At 40.5% G+C, this 13,201-nt stretch overlaps 2 protein-coding genes across 3 annotated transcripts in view; one reads left to right on the top strand and one right to left on the bottom strand.

Annotated features, from left to right (window-relative positions):
- The first annotated feature begins 1,995 nt into the window (after nucleotides 1–1,995).
- LOC147163156 (delayed-rectifier potassium channel regulatory subunit KCNS3-like) lies at nucleotides 1,996–3,282 on the top strand. The gene has a single exon (XM_086095169.1). The coding sequence runs from the start codon at nucleotides 1,996–1,998 to the stop codon at nucleotides 3,280–3,282; it is 1,287 nt and encodes a 428-aa protein (XP_085951295.1).
- Nucleotides 3,283–7,640: 4,358 nt separating this feature from the next.
- Nucleotides 7,641–13,201, bottom strand: part of daam2 (dishevelled associated activator of morphogenesis 2) — a 92,372-nt gene continuing 86,811 nt past the window's right edge. For both annotated transcript variants that reach the window (XM_086094773.1, XM_086094774.1), the window contains 2 exons: nucleotides 12,751–12,921; nucleotides 7,641–10,990 (listed from right to left, as the gene is read on the bottom strand). In XM_086094773.1, the coding sequence (XP_085950899.1) occupies nucleotides 10,769–10,990; nucleotides 12,751–12,921 (393 nt within the window). In that variant the 3' untranslated portion in view covers nucleotides 7,641–10,768. The remainder of the gene's footprint in view (nucleotides 10,991–12,750; nucleotides 12,922–13,201) is intronic.

Raw genomic sequence — 13,201 nt, 5'->3', positions numbered from 1 at the left:
GACTTTTGCTGTTCGTGGCAGGGCTGAGAGGGCTCAGTTCCTAATCTCCAGAGGGAGAGCCAGAAAGACACACACACAATAACCTACCCACCATCACCACCACACATACACTTCTGACATGATGGTTACGCCCCTGCGGATGTGTGACTGTGTAATGCGTAATAGATACTCGAGTGCTGGTATTGAGCACAAACACCAAGTAAACCTGCAGAGCACTTGCACCTTCTACCATGCACAGGTAAGATGCAACTATTTCTGACATACCTAGTTTATTACAGATGACCAAACTTTTATGTTTTAAATTGGATGGCATATTTGGTATTTAACGTTTTTTAAAAATATTTTTTATGATAGGAATCATTTCTCAGTTGCGCTCACACTCATTATTATAAGGACATATTTCAAATGTGACCTTGGAGCGCTGTTCTTTGCAATCTGAGTGTTTTGCTGTGAAGTAACTTAATCCATGTGAGACAATGTTCATGTGCTTGGATACGTGTTGGAGAACTACCGTATCATGCTTTGCACATTGGAAAATAAGTGACCTTATTGAATGGCACAATCTCAAAAACAAGGGTCATTCCACAATTGGAGGACATTGTCTGTCCCAAAACCCAACCAATGACATTTGATATAATCCATGTAGAAAATACAGCAACATGGAGAAAAGTGATTCATTATATGATTTAAAAGTGAACAAATTATAAAATGGCTTTTTCTCATGTTCCTCCCTCTTGATGAGCAACTTAATGCAACAGATAAATTAAGTTTGAAATCAACTTTTTAAAGATGATTTTGTTGCCATGTCATCCTTATCATAAAACAGTTTATTATTATCATTATTATTACATATTTCGTACATCACTTGACAAATTGCTGGCATCGGGCCGAAACCTAATAAGTCACAATTTCGCAAATTTGATATATATATATATATTTTTTAAGATACAAATGTTAATGGTCAAACAAACATGGTGTTTTGGGGGTCTCCTGAAAAGTGACTACAGTATTTTGGAGGTACAAGGTTTTGGAGCAACGCCAGCAAAATAATATTGGCAATGGTTGAGCTAGATGATTCAAAATGTTGTTTGTTTTTCAAGTGAAAGTCCATTAACCATTTGTTCTTCTTGAAAACATAACCATAATAATAATGATAATAAATATATATATTTTTTAAATCCTTCATACATTTTTTGACTTTTTTCTGCCTTTTTCGACTATCAATTTTCTGACATTTTTCTTTTGTTTTTGGAATTTTTTTGGTTACCTTTTGAACATGATCTTTCGTGCCATTAAATTTTTTTTTTTTAATTCTAAGACATTTTAATGGTAAATGGACTGCTTTTTATATAGCGCTTTAACTACACCAAATTGTGCCCAAAGTGCTTTACAATGCCTCACATTCACACACACCAGTGGTCGGCCAGGTCCATTGGGAGCAAATCGGGGTTCAGTGTCTTGCTCAAGGGCACTTCAACATGATCACCAGGGCTGAGGATCAAACCCACAACCTCACGGATGGGAGACAGCCACTCTACCACTGAGCCATGCCGCCCCATTCATGGGCATTTTATGATCATTTTCTGCTTTTCTTCTTCCTTTTTGGACATTTTGTGGTCACTTTTTTTCTTTCATCTACCTTTTGTCTGTCTTTTTCTGACAAAAATCTCTCTTTATTCTTGACAAATTTTTGGACAGTGACATTTTTGAATATGTATTCTTATTATTTAAATGTAATCATTAAATAAAAATAAATAGCTATCAAAATATTAATTACCACCATTTTTTTTTAGACTAAAGAGCCACATGATCCCTGGCCTAACAGGATGTCACAGAAACCCAAATGTTCACTTAAAGCATGTCAATGGGATTAGATGACACACATGGACATGTAAGAGTACACTAATGTGTAGGTGTGTGTGTGTGTGTATGTTGTTTAGGCACGCCGTCCTCTGAGACTCTCCATCAGAGCAAGCACGCAGCTTGTATAGCAAGATGGTGTCCGGACAGATCCTTGATGGCCGCTCTCCTGACGATTGCTTCATCACGGTCAACGTCGGCGGTTTCAAGCAGAGAATGGAGCGCGGCGTTCTCAAACGCTTCCCCCACACTCGCCTGGCGCGTCTCCTGCGTTGTCGCTCCCCAGAAGCCATCCTGGAGCTCTGTGACGACTTTGTGGCCGCAGAGATGGAGTATTATTTTGACCGCAATCCACTTTTCTTCTGTTACGTCCTCAACTTTTACCTGACGGGCAAAATGCACCTGGTGGACGGTTTGTGCGTGCTGTCCTTCCGCCAAGAGATCGAGTATTGGGGCATCAAGGACGGCCATCTGGACTTGTGCTGTTGCCACAAATTCCACGAACTCCTGGAGCAGAGTGAGGATCTGGGTTGGGATCAGGGGAGCGTTGACCTTCACAGCACCGGCTCATCCACGGAGAAGACGTCTGACGCGGATTCATTCGACGGCGCCTGGTGTGCGGACGTCCGTCGGAACGTTTGGCTCCGCCTTGAGAATCCATCGTCCTCGGCTTCGGCCAAAGCGATGGCCGTCACGTCTTTGAGTGTTGTTCTGGTCTCCGTAGTGGCCATGTGTGTCCACAGCATGCCAGAATTCCGTCAGGCGGACCACAACGACAGAGAAGTTGAACATCCAGGGCTGGCGTTCCTCGAGAATCTTTGCGTCCTCTTATTTTCCGCAGAGTTTCTCCTCCGTCTGGCGGTCGCGCCGTCGGCCAGCAAGTTCTTGTGCAGCCCTCTCAACGTTATCGACCTGATGTCCATCACGCCTTTCTACGCCACCCTGGCTTGGGATTTGGGCCCGGCGTCCGAAGATGACAACACGGAGCTGGAGAACGTGGGCAAAGTGATGCAGATCTTGAAGCTGATGCGACTGTTCCGCATCCTCAAGCTGGCCCGCCACTCGGCCGGCCTGCGCTCTCTCGGCGCCACGCTGCAACACAGCGGCCGTGAGGTGGGGCTCCTGGCGCTTTTCTTGTTCGTGGGAATCTCCTTGTTCTCCGCCCTCATGTACTTTGTAGAGAAGGAGTCCCTGGAGTCCGAGCTGCAGACTATCCCTGTCAGCTGGTGGTGGGCCACCATTAGCATGACAACGGTGGGCTACGGGGACACCTTTCCTGTTACGCTCCCCGGGAAGCTCATAGCAACGCTGTGCATTCTCTCTGGGCTGCTTATTGTGGCTTTGCCCATCACCAACATCTTCAATAAGTTCTCAAACTTCTACCAGAAACACAAGAAGATGGACGGCTATTCGAATCAATGACGAGTTGTTGAATGTATTGTTCCAAATCTTAAAAGGACACAACAGCATCACAAAATTAAGATTGAATGTTCCTGAAAGTGGCGAATGAGTGGTGTTCGCACCCACCTCACAGTTTTCAAGTTCAGGTTCATTCAGGACGCTGCATTGAATTTAAAAGGGATACTTGGCTCATTTTGCCATTTTAGGCAGAACAAAAAGTTAATATTTTGTCCAGAATAAATTTGATAACTTCATTATTAGTTAGTTAAAAACACATTCTTCCACTTGCTATCGACTTAAGATTACATCACCTCTGGTTGGTGGCCCGGTGGGTGGTGTCTGGTCGGTGCTGGATTTCACCTTCCTTTGTTTTCTTTGGTCCTTCCTCGGGTCTCCTGACGGCGGTGTTCGGTTTAGGTGAACGGTATGGGATTTTTTTTTATAGGTTTTTGGTGAACTAACGAATACACACACGCACGCACGCACATACACATTCTCACCCACATACAAAAAAAAAAAAAGAGCAATGATGATGACATTACCGAGTGAACAATACTGAGCTCTTTTAGAAAAAAAAAAAAACTGCTGAGGAAGTAGGTAACGTAACAATCAATCACAGCTCACCTGTTTTCTGGGTTTGCACGGCAAACTGAGCCCTGATTGGTCCTGTACACGTGTATGTTTGTGTGACGTGTGTGTGCACGCACATACGTGGTCAAAGGGACAATTCTGGACAAAATATGTTTTACATACATCATAGTTAGTTTTGCTGATTGCACACTTGCTTTTATTGTCTATCGAGGGCACCGAAAAAAAAAAAAAAATAAAAACTACATATGTATGGGTAGGTCTGATGCCACTGAACATTTTGAGTGGTCGAAAAATATTCATAAATGACTTAGTTATCACACTTACAAAGAGTGTCCAATTTTTGAACAAAATATACCATATGTGTTTTAATCCCCAACCTCCTAAAGGTTTTAAGTATGGATGCTTGCCTATATGTGCCCGGCAATTGGCTGGCGATCAATTCAGGATGTACCCTGCCTCTCGCCCCCAAAAGGCAGTAGCGAGCGAGTTAACAAACCCAAATATAAAGCTCGGATTTTTAGTTGTTTTTTGTGTGCACTTTTATCAATAGTTGAGCCTTGGTGAAGGTCTGTGCTGTGTTCGGATTGCTAAGACTTACAATACAGCATATTCAGAACTGTATATTGTATTATTGAAAAATGCATTTGCATTTAATGACTTTGCCACTCATCTACACAATTCCCATAAGAGACATGTGGTTCTTCCTGCTGTTCAGTAAATAAAGACCCTCACTACTACAAGAGGAAAATACTTAGTTTAGCAAAACACTGGTAACAGAGCTAAACGTTGCAAAATCCAGTTTCCCAATAGGGGATAACTTGTACAGGTTTGTTTCTACCTCATACGTTAGTCGAAATCTTTCATATTATTAAGCTTTCTTTCTTTTTTTCCCTAATTTATTTATTTAGAAGGAAATAATAGGTGATGAGAATAAATTGCTTTAGTCATAATGGTCATATTTCCCCCATTATTACGCAAAGAAACGGTTTTCGTACTTCCTTTGTGGACACAATCTATAGTCGGGTCAATGTTTGCAATACTGTCCACAAATGTATGTGCTACATTCCATCACCCCTGCTGTTCTGTTGCAGCAGTCAAGAGTTATTGATCCATGTGTCTTGTTTTCCCATGGCTTATTGGATTTCCGATGTATTCTAATTCTACGGTCCAATAAATCCAGCAAAGGCAAAAAGCAAAATTGTGCCTACATTAATCCTTAAACTCAGGGCTAAATTCACATCTTAGAAGTATACGGAGAAATCTGTAGTTTTAAATTGAAAATTATAAAGCAAATTCAAGAATCAATATATTGATTTTTGTCACTAGGTGATTGGGAAGAAGTGTGGGTTCCTCTCACTGCTCATTTGCAAAGTTATAACTTGTGACTACAGGTTTGTGAAAGGGCCGCATCAGCATTCAGGTGCGAGGTCACTTTAGTCTACGCACTTAATGCTGTGCCCTTCATTTTGTCTCAAAGTCACAATGCAATGCTTTTAGCTTTGTATGCATTTAGAAGACCAAAAGACCACATCAGCAATACCGGTGGTCATGTTGGTGTTCAAGGACTGCCAGCTAGTGTTTAGCACAGGGACACTGCAATAACATCTGTATCATCAGAACAAGTCAGTAACCCACAGTGAGGTACCGGGGATGTTATCACACAGACAGGACATAAGGACAAAAATAAATAAAATAATGAATACAGTGGGCCTAATGGCTAGCCTCACAGTCAAAAGGTCAGAGTTTTGAATCTCAGCTGGCTTCACTGGACCATAACGCATTTTTTCCACATGCGTTTGGGAGTCATCAAATATGTTTTCCCCAAATTCTGAAACCAGGGTTAAACCTTTTAGCCATAATTCTAAAAAAGTATGATTGGCATCAACACAGCACTGCTCATCATCAAAAGAAAAGCATAACGTGACCAGTGACGCATGGTGGTGCAGGGGCTGCTTTTCTTCTGGTGCTCTGGCTTGAGAGAACGTGGAAGGAATTATTAACAATTTCAAATAGCCATGAGGCTTCTGCTAGAAAGCAAAATCAAGCCAGGAAAAGAAAAGCTACTCCAAAGACATGCACATCAATCGCTAATGCTAAATGCTATCCTGGTTGACTGTTCAACAACACTAAACAAGCAATACACTCACCAATATTATCCAAACAGTTATTGGAAGCTGGCTGTGCGGTTTACCTCGCCACAGTCACATTGGAAATATACAGCTAGTATGCCGGTTTGTTCACAAACGGAGACAAGAGTTATTTGCAGTGATGTTTTACTGTGGGCTTACTTAGCCTTTTACACCACGGTAGAACTATTGAGACAAACAAATGGTGTACAATGAAATACACTTAGCTTTACAAAATAAACATAAAATACAAATAAAACATATAAATACCACTTTGGCCTGCTAATGAACAAACATGTGTATTTATTTCTGACTTTAGCTTCACTTAATATTTGGAACTTTGGAACGCGAGGTTGGGCTGCTGCGATCTACGTCGGACTACTGCTTTGTTAATTTGCTATGCTAGCGGAAAACAGGAAGTGACCTATTCGTGGTCTAAAAGTTAAACATGTACATTTTGCCCTTTTAATTTAACTTGCAACTAATTATTATTAACATTATAGTCCTACAAATTACACAAAGATATTAGGAAAATAACATCAATGCACATAAAAAATAAGTTGCGCACCATATTAAACTTTCAATTAGAATAAGTGAAACAATAGCTCTTTCTACTGGTAAATCACAAAATTACAGGTAGAAAACTCAGCTTGCGTTGTCTGACTCGCGACTGCCCACTGCAGTGGATATTGGTAGGACTACACTTCCCATGATTCTTAGATGCAAGAGCAGGCATTTGGAAGAGAACATTAATTTGGAAATCATTTAACTGTTAAATTCAATTTTAATGGGTTTATCGCATGAATCGCTATGACAACTGTGTGACATATTGCAAAAAACAAAAACAAAAAACGGGACACCAGAAGCAAGACCAAACAATGAGGTTGGCGAAATCCGTCGGGATGCAGGACCCCAAAAAAGGCTAAAAAATGTGACTATCCAGTGTCCAGGCCAAAACGGGACATCTGGTCAACCTACTCAGGCCAGACGAGTGGCTGCTACACTTACGGATTGTGGAAGCAATTTGGTCGCATTTTGGGGACGCCCAAGTAAAACTGTTCGCTTCAAAGGACATCATCGTCGTACTCTATAGTGGGTCCAGCGGGGACGTTGGGGATAGGTGCTCTAGGGGCCAGTGGTCCCAGGACCCGTTCTATCCTTTTCCCCTTCTACCTAAAGTGCTTGTCAAGGTGGAAATATTGAGGGCCATGGCTGTGCTTGTGACTCCAGACTGGCCAAATCATGGATGGTGACTTTGAAGAGGTTGCTAGCAGGGACTCCATAGTGCCTCCCGGGCAGTTGTTATTTCACAGCAATTACTGAATAAAAAAAAAATATATACATATATTTTTTTCAAATATTGTATCATTTTATTACATAAATCAATCTTAAAAATAAAATGTGTATACAGTAATGTACCATTTAAAGTTTTTTATAAGTTACATTTATATTATACTTGTATTAGATAAAATTTCCCATTTTTGTTTGGCATGTACTGTGTATTGTTGACACATATTCAGGCTGGAACGTATATGTGAATGTATAGGTATACATACAAATACAATACATCCTTTAGTAAACTTTAACATCCAGAGATTACAAATATACATGTATATCACCTTATGTATCAGTTTGCCTTAAATGTTAAGAAAGAACAATGACTGCAAGGGACAAAAAGTTTATTGTAACCCTACAAAAGACACAGGGTGAGAAAAATACAAAACAAAATAACATTATAGAAATGAAAAACAAAACAAAAAATATTCTCAATCTTACACAAGTCTCAAAATTATCCACCGTACACAGACCACAGTATTAATCATATTTTTAATATATATATTTTTTTGTAATGCTGTGTACATACAAAATATAGCAAACTAAATAAGGCAAATAAATAGAGGTACAATTTACAGGAAAATGCAACATTCCTCAACGTTTTAATGGTGTTTTAGTTTGATCTCAAACATCAAGAAAGGTGTACAAAATACTTTTTTTCTTCTTCTTCCAACTGTACATCTTTCGGTGAAGGGTACTTATTTTCAACAATATAAAATACTGACTCCTCACAATTATACAGCCTCCAAAAAGTGGGTGCAACATTTTTCAGGCAGTATAAAGTGAAGTATAACTTTAATAACTGTTTTTTTTCTCTCTCTCTTTTTTAATAGCGCAAGCAACTTCCTATTGAAAGGTTCAATTCAATACATCACGCTTGTGTGCACACTTCTTTGGGCATGCCGCTTGATGCCAAGTGCATGTTTGGACAGAAAACTAAACCTTCCCCCATTTGTATTGACTTATTTTTTTGAAACATGCCAAAACCAATGACACAGACATAAACGGCCTGTGACCTCCACAATCCCGTCTCTCATCCCTCATTTTTCCAGCGGCCCAGCCGGACTACCAATTACTTGCCCCTGTCCTCTTTTGACATTTTACAACACCTTTTTTTTCTTTTTCTTTTTCTTTTTTTGCAGTTCAAAGAAGTCGAAACCCTCAAAATAACATTGCAAATGGAAATGTCCCGTAATAAAAGTGCATTGAAAAAAAAGCTACTAATGTCATTCCACTTGAGTTCCTACTGTTACACTCCAAAATCAGCCAGTCAATGGCCTATAATAAACATCCATACGTGGAACAAAACACACATGTAATAATACTGACAAGGTTGCAGTAAATAGTTTGCCCTAAAATATGGGGTTAAAGCTCCGCATTAGGACTTGAAAAGGCTCTGCCAAAGTTTGATATAGTAATTGGAACGATAAAGAAGTAGCTGAAAAAACAAACAAGATGCTGGTTAAAGTGGTTCTGACTTCAGTTGACAACAGATTGCTTCATTCCGAGGTGGGCCACACATTCAAAGACTTCAAAGAATATAAAAAATAAACATGAATGGGAGGGCTGTGAGACGAAACATCCTCTTTTAAGACTCATTTTGGGACACAAAAAGTGAATCTTAACCGTCCTGGGGTCCAGCTACAAAGCTGCTTTTTATCATTTACTGCACAGGAACGCAAGCAGGCGCCGATGCTTCTGATAAGTCCGATATCAGCTGCAGTTTTTCTACTGTACATCCATTAGCAGCACCACACAGAAAGAGGAATGGTACTTGTGCGCAAACAAGGGTCCGAGGCACTTGAAGGTGGGTGTGTGGTCAAAAGAAGCCGACACGATGAAGGACAACAAATGTACAAGAGAGAAACCTCAGCTCATTACAAAACTTTATACTGGATTAACACCAAGTGCTTGCAGAGTCAAGTGCATTGGGAGACGTAGGAAGCAGGATTGCAGGACTGTACGGCAAGTATGTGCTTGGTATGTAATAACAATGTTATTCAACTTTTATTAGCTGTTGGTGCTTTAAAATAATAAATTGTGCAAATTATATTAGATATCCAGATGCAGGAAGCAGGATTACAGTACTGAAAACTGTTAGTACATGCTTGGTATGTAATAACAATGTTATTACACTGTTAATACACTCTTGGTGCTTTAAAATAATAAGATGAGCAAATTATATTAGATATCCATGTCAAACTAAATATTTTATCCACTAAGACCAAGAGACTGCTGGTGGATAAAAAAAATGATGTATTTTTATGTTGACAGAAACTTGTGGCAAATAAAGGTGGCCATCTTGCATTCGGTGCCAATCTTGCATTGTAATGTCATATTCTATTCTTCATTGTCAACTTTCCTCTGTTCTCCCATCAATGACTTGTATGAACACGTTGCCCTCTAGTGGTAACATACCAAACTACAATGTGCTTGCGCTGAGCCCACCACATACGTTGTTGCAGCATTTATCACATTTACTAAGATTTCAGAAATGCATATATTAAATTCTTTCTAGCACTACTTCCGTGTTTGCAGTAGCGGGTCACCTATAAAATGGTTTATTGACAAACAAACAAACAAGCACAAACCTGGAAGTCAAGATTGTTTTTCTACAATTGTTGTGTGCACCGTTTCGAGACGATATAAGAATCTGTCAAGGCCAGTGGCAGCATGACTGGAGGCTATTTTGAATTGTGCCGCTTATTTAAGGCCCATTACCGAGCGTGGCTGGCAGCCGCGCATGGAAACAAACACCTGTGTGGCATTTATTCCTTCACGGTGTTCGTAGTTGTGACGGAGCGGACGCACATGAAGTGCAGGCTGGCGAGACAAGAGAAGCTGCAGTGCAAAGATGAAAGAAAAAAGTCGAAATTGAGTACACAAGCCCCAAAATGCACGGAAAACAACAATCTGTTTAGATGTCAATACAAATGGCATGTTTTGTGAATACATGGACACGGTTCTTCTGCTTTGGCACTGCTTCCTGCCACAGAACAATGTTGTGGATATTTGACACACTGATGCTGCAAGGAGAACAAAGAAGTCATGTGATCACCAGCTGCATCATTCCTCACTGGCATTTTGAAGACCTTCCATCCCGACGTGATGGTTTCCAGATGTGAGCTTCATCCCCGATCCATTGTCTTGTTTTCGTCTGTGAGCACGTGATGGCGGACGGGGGGGGGGGGGGGGGGGGGGGGGGGGGGGGGGGGGGTGGCAGGGGGGGGGGGGGGTTAGGGGGGGGGAGGGGCAAGCGGCGAGAAACAGGAAGTGGCAGATGGCGAGGAGATGAAGCACAGTGGTCAACGTCACGTGAAGATGTGTCACAGTGATGTGCGCCCGCCCGCCAATGCGTCCGGATCGAGAGATCACATAACGTCCGAGGGGGGCGGGTTGTGCATTTGGAGAAGTCGCACCACGAGAGATCCACATCGGCTCCGAGCTTTTTCCTCCTAGTAGTTGACTTTTGACACGGCTCGTTCCCGCCCGCTGCTGCCGCCGTCTTCCACCAGCTGGTTGACGGAGCGCTTGCGGTTGCGCTTGAATTTGTTCAGGTCCTTGTCAAAAACCTCGCCCGAACGCAGCGCCGACACCAGGTCGTCAAATTCCCCGCCCACCTCGTCGGAGGCGCCGCTCTTCTTGGAGCGCCGTTCCCGCTCGCGCTGCTCCTTCAGCTGCAAAGACAAGACGAGATCGTTCAGACGGGGACGACTCCACAAGGACATTTCGGGTTGATGGGCATTCTGAAGTGGAGCCGGAATGCTGAATTGTTGGAAATGCAGAATGTGAAACTAAGTTGGAATGGTTGGAATCAAGAAATGTGGAAGGGTAATTTAAAGATTTAACATATCTCTTAATATGGGAATTTTAATGTGATAGATGGATCGCAAGATAACCTGAATTTGGGAAATAGTTCCCACGTGTCCTCAATGAGATGAAGATTTTTATTTTGAAATCGGAAAGATTTTAAACAGAGGAACATGTGTATAACATTGTTTAAATTTGGGAATTTATTGTGACATCAACATTGTCCTGAATGAACGTAATATTTTCAAATTCTTTGAACGGCCCAAGAAATGTACAAGCATGAGGTAAGTTTGTAAAATCTCTCTATATTTGGGAGCTTTTATGAACATTTGGAAATTTTGGTATATAATTACCAAAATGCCCTCAATGAGCTGAATATTAGTATTTTGAAACCGGAAAGATTTTAATCAATTAATAAATATGAGGTGAAAAAAAGCATACAATATTATTTTAAATTTGATAAGTTTATTGCGAAAAGTGTGTAATTTAGGGAACGTGGGAATTCTTGGAATGTGGAAAATAGATCTCAAGATGTCCTGAATGAGTTGAATATTTTCAAGTTGGAATGCTTTGAATGGATCAAGAAATCTATGAGGCAAATTTGTAAAATCACTCTAAGTTTGGGAGTTTTATTATGAACATTTTGATAAACGGTTCCCAAAATGTCCTCAATGAGCAGAGTATCTGTATTTTGAAATTTGAAAGATTAGAATGAGAAAAGAAATGTGGAAGGAGACGGAAAATGTGGGGAAAATGATCTTTTAGATTTGGTAAATTTATTGTGAAAAGTGTCATTCTTGGAATGTGCAAAATAGTTCCCAAATAGTCCCGGATGAACTGAACAATTCCACTTTGCAATGGGAAAGTTTTTAGTGCTTTTAATTTTTTTTAAACTAATTTATCACACAATTTTCCATAATTAATCACAGTTAATCGTGATTAATCAAATGTTTGTACTTCTGCTTCTACTTCAAAGATTTTAACAGATTATTTACTTGAGTAAAAATCGTGGAATTAATGTAAAAATCATCAAATAGAAAGTATATTTAGATTCAAAGACTATCTTTGATCTTTGAATAGAATATTTCCCTTGTAAAATACAACTGTTGAACAAAAGAATCAAAGCTTTACATGTCATATATTTCCTTATAGAAACAATTTCTCAGAACTTCTCACTTCAGAAGGGTTGATTTGCGAGGCCCCGTGGAGGGAACTTGAGCAGGGAACTTTGCTTTGAGATGATGTGCCAAAGGCGTACAACTAATATTGAATTTGGCTTCGTAAAGTGCACAAATGACTTGAGATTTCTCCAACAAGCGTCAAGTCAAGTTGAAAGTAAAATTACCTACAGTCTGTGTTTGTCCCATTTTGGCTGCGGGTTATAGGCCATAACAGGAAGTAATTAAAACGGAGTTAAACTAATCTCCATAGTTAATGCTTTAATTTTGACAGCCATCGTTTTTTTTTTTTGTATGGGAAATAAGGAAATTTGTGATGTGGAAACAAGTCATTCCCATTATTTGACGTGAAATGGTTTGAATTCGTTGAAAAATGTGGAAGGAAGATTTTTTGGTAAATACTCTTGAGCATAACATTCATTGAGTTGGCGGACGGGTCGGTCTCTCACCATGGCCTCCATGCGCGCCCGCCTCTCCTCCTCGTCCTTGCGTCTCTGCATGTTCTCCAGGTCTTGCCGGGCTTCGCCGAACGACTGCATGAATGTGTCGAAGATCCCAAAGAACTCGTCGGGCTGCATCCTCCCTTCGTCCTCGCCAAAGTGCTTGAGAGACTTGGTGAACTGCGCAGCGATAAGAAGCACGCTCGTCATTTCGCGCTCCTTTTTGAGAGATCGGCAAAGATAACACTTCTGACAAGAGTTCAATGACCTCAGATGACCTGAAACCTTCTTTGTTTACAATGATGTAAGCAGCATTTCCTCTCTGTTCAAGGGCATTTATGTCTTACAGTCTTAATGGCAAATGTTTAAAAGGTAATTTGGCAAATCCTAAAACCCCTATAACTTAATTCACATACAAAAAAAGTTAAACATCCAAGAAAGAGAGCGAGCAGTAAAAACG

This window comes from Leptonotus elevatus, chromosome 14 (genome assembly GCF_054856555.1).
Source record: "Leptonotus elevatus isolate MCC_2025b chromosome 14, RoL_Lele_1.0, whole genome shotgun sequence".
Classification (NCBI taxonomy): domain Eukaryota; kingdom Metazoa; phylum Chordata; class Actinopteri; order Syngnathiformes; family Syngnathidae; genus Leptonotus; species Leptonotus elevatus.
Note: the sequence above shows the minus strand (reverse complement) of the source record. Positions and strands in the feature narration are given on the sequence as shown.

Coding starts and splice junctions, on each gene's coding strand:
- LOC147163156 (XM_086095169.1), top strand. CDS start 1,996: ATGGTGTCCGGACAGATCCTTGATGGCCGCTCTCCTGACGATTGCTTC.